At 31.1% G+C, this 2,642-nt stretch overlaps 1 protein-coding gene across 1 annotated transcript; it reads right to left on the bottom strand.

The window, feature by feature from the left end:
- Positions 1–1,659: 1,659 nt before the first annotated feature.
- LOC107879033 lies at positions 1,660–2,164 on the bottom strand. Its single transcript, XM_016726164.2, has one exon. It carries the CDS (start codon positions 2,159–2,161, stop codon positions 1,679–1,681), a length of 483 nt encoding a protein of 160 aa, XP_016581650.2. The 5' UTR covers positions 2,162–2,164; the 3' UTR covers positions 1,660–1,678.
- Between the last annotated feature and the right edge of the window lie 478 nt (positions 2,165–2,642).

Here is a 2,642-nt window from a genome sequence, read left to right as displayed (position 1 = left end):
GTTAAGGATAGGAAAAAAAAAAAGAAAAAGAAGGAGGTGAACAGTGAACACTTGCAAGTCGCTGGGCCTCGGGCAACTTGTAAGTCGCAGAGCCCGCAGCGTTTTGTCCGTTTTGATTTTTTCCGAAAGTAAATGTTCCTTTTAGAATTTTTGATAAAAAAAAAAAACCCTTTTGGCTCAGACTCCCTTAAAACACCAATAAAATAATCTAGATCTTAGATGGAGGATTAATAATAAGGTTTCGATTATTTTTGTAGGGTATATATAGGAAGAATTATGGCGGTTTTATTTTCCTAATAAAATATGGATTTAACTTTTTTGTCCTAATAAAAAAAAAGAATTCTAATTCTTGTTTGACAAGGAAGAAATATAATTCTTGTTTGACAAGGAAAAAATATATTAATATTTTTTTTATGGATTTTATATGATACGAATTTTAATTATTCGAAGAAGTAAATCACTAAATCTAATATCGAACGATTATATAAAAATATTAATCATTTTTTCTTGTCAGAAATATATGTGAAATTGTAGGAATGTTCACGAGAAATCGAAATATCAAATTGAAAGGGAAAAAATGACATTCTTTTTAAATTGAAAGAAAAAATTGATATTTTTTTTAATTTGATTTGGTTATGGGTTTAATTTTAAAAATTGATTAATATTAGTTTGGTTTTGATTTTAAGCAGAAATAACAGAAAACCCCCGAACTAAAATAATTATATAAATACAAGTTTTAAAATTATAATAAAACACACAGATATTATATATACAGTCAAGTCTTTTTATAACAACAGCAATGATTTCGAGTTATTTTTATTTTTTGGTTGATATGCATAGACTTATATTTATTATCTTTCACCAACATAAGTATTTAAATTCAAAAATTCATGATCATATATGAGAAAGGAAAATGAAAGAGGAAATTTCTTCGGAGTGTGGAAGCGAACAATCAGGTGAGTTAAGCGAAAGATCAAAAAATTCAACGCCATAAATGAACCAACTACTTACATGAAAGAGGAAGCTAATCAATAAAAATCGAGACCGGAAGGAGACGAAAGAAACCGCGTGACTTTTTACTTCCAAGACCACTTGGGGTCAACTGGTACAATCTGAATTATTTCACTGAGCACTTGCTCTCTTTCATCAGCACAAGTATCGACGAACTTTCAAGACTCGAAGTATGTATGGCAACATCATGTATTTACAAACTTTCAAGATTCACGTACAGATAAAAAAAATACCTAACTTTAAACTTGAACATCAAAATACAAAAGCAAAAATTTCCACCACCAATATTCATATGGGACCCCAATTCTCAACCTTCCCCCCCCCCCCCCCCCCCCCGCCCTTCCCATCCCCCCACCCCACTCCTCACATTACTTTTATAATTCATCGGTTCAACTGGCAGACCTGAATTATTTCACTAAGGACTTGCTATCTTTCTTCAGCACAAATATCGACGAACTTCCAAGAATCAAAGTACATATACAGCATCACATATTTACAAACTTTCAAAATTCATTTCCAGATGAAAAGAAATCACCTTACTTTAAACTTAAACATTAAATAACAAAAGTAAAAAGTTTCACCACCAAGATTCATTCGGGACCCCAATTCTCAACCTCCCTCACCCCACCCCACCCCTCCAAATGATCATTGATGATTATTTTCAAATTTATTCAAGAAATCCAGTTTTTGTTAAAACAGCATTTCTTACCCTACTTAAATCTCTTCCTTTTAATGTCCTTCCAACACCTTCACACACTGAAAATGAAGAAAATTGTCTTCTACCAAGCCTTTTAGCTAGCCATTCATGTGGTGGCATTACATTTTCTTCAATTTCTTCATCATCATCAATTCCAAAATCACATTTATTATTTGTCACAAAATTACCAATATCATTTTTGGAACTTGTACCATACACTTTTGACCAATCAGGTATTTTTACTGGAGCAGAATGCTGGACAATTGCGAATTCCTGATTTGACTTCTTGTTTTTTGACTTTGGAATCATCTTGGATGAAGTGGGAATAATTAACCTTCTTGGCATAAACTTGGAATTAATTTGATTTTTTTCATTAACAATATTATTGTTATTGTTATTAGTATAACCCCAAATATCTTCTTCTTGAAATTCTTCATTGTTGATTGATGACATTTTCTAAAAAAAAAAAAAAAACACAAAATTTCAATCAAGTCAACTAAGTAAATAATGAGTCATTTTTTGTCTTTCAACAATATAGAGAAGGGAAAATATAATTATGTTATCAGACTCTTCAAAAATATCGATAAGTGCACATTAAATCTTTCAAATATTGTGCATTTTTTGAAAAATTCAATACGAGTACTATAACATTTTTGAAAAGTTCAAGCAACATAGCCGGACACTACACTTATGTTGATCGGAGTTTTAAAAATATCGATGGATATGAGTCGAAAAATAATGTACTTTTGAAGAATTCAACGCGAGTACTACAATGGTATGATGTGTTTTTCCCTTAAATGGAACTTACACTATGTGAAATCAGATAATCGGACGCTCCAATGCGCATATCAGACAATTATATTGCTCGGACTTTTTAAAAATATAATATCGATGAGTGAACATCGAATCGTTTAAAATAGTGCATTGTTGGAGA

The sequence above is a fragment of the Capsicum annuum genome, chromosome 10 (genome assembly GCF_002878395.1).
Source record: "Capsicum annuum cultivar UCD-10X-F1 chromosome 10, UCD10Xv1.1, whole genome shotgun sequence".
NCBI lineage: Eukaryota > Viridiplantae > Streptophyta > Magnoliopsida > Solanales > Solanaceae > Capsicum > Capsicum annuum.
Note: the sequence above shows the minus strand (reverse complement) of the source record. Positions and strands in the feature narration are given on the sequence as shown.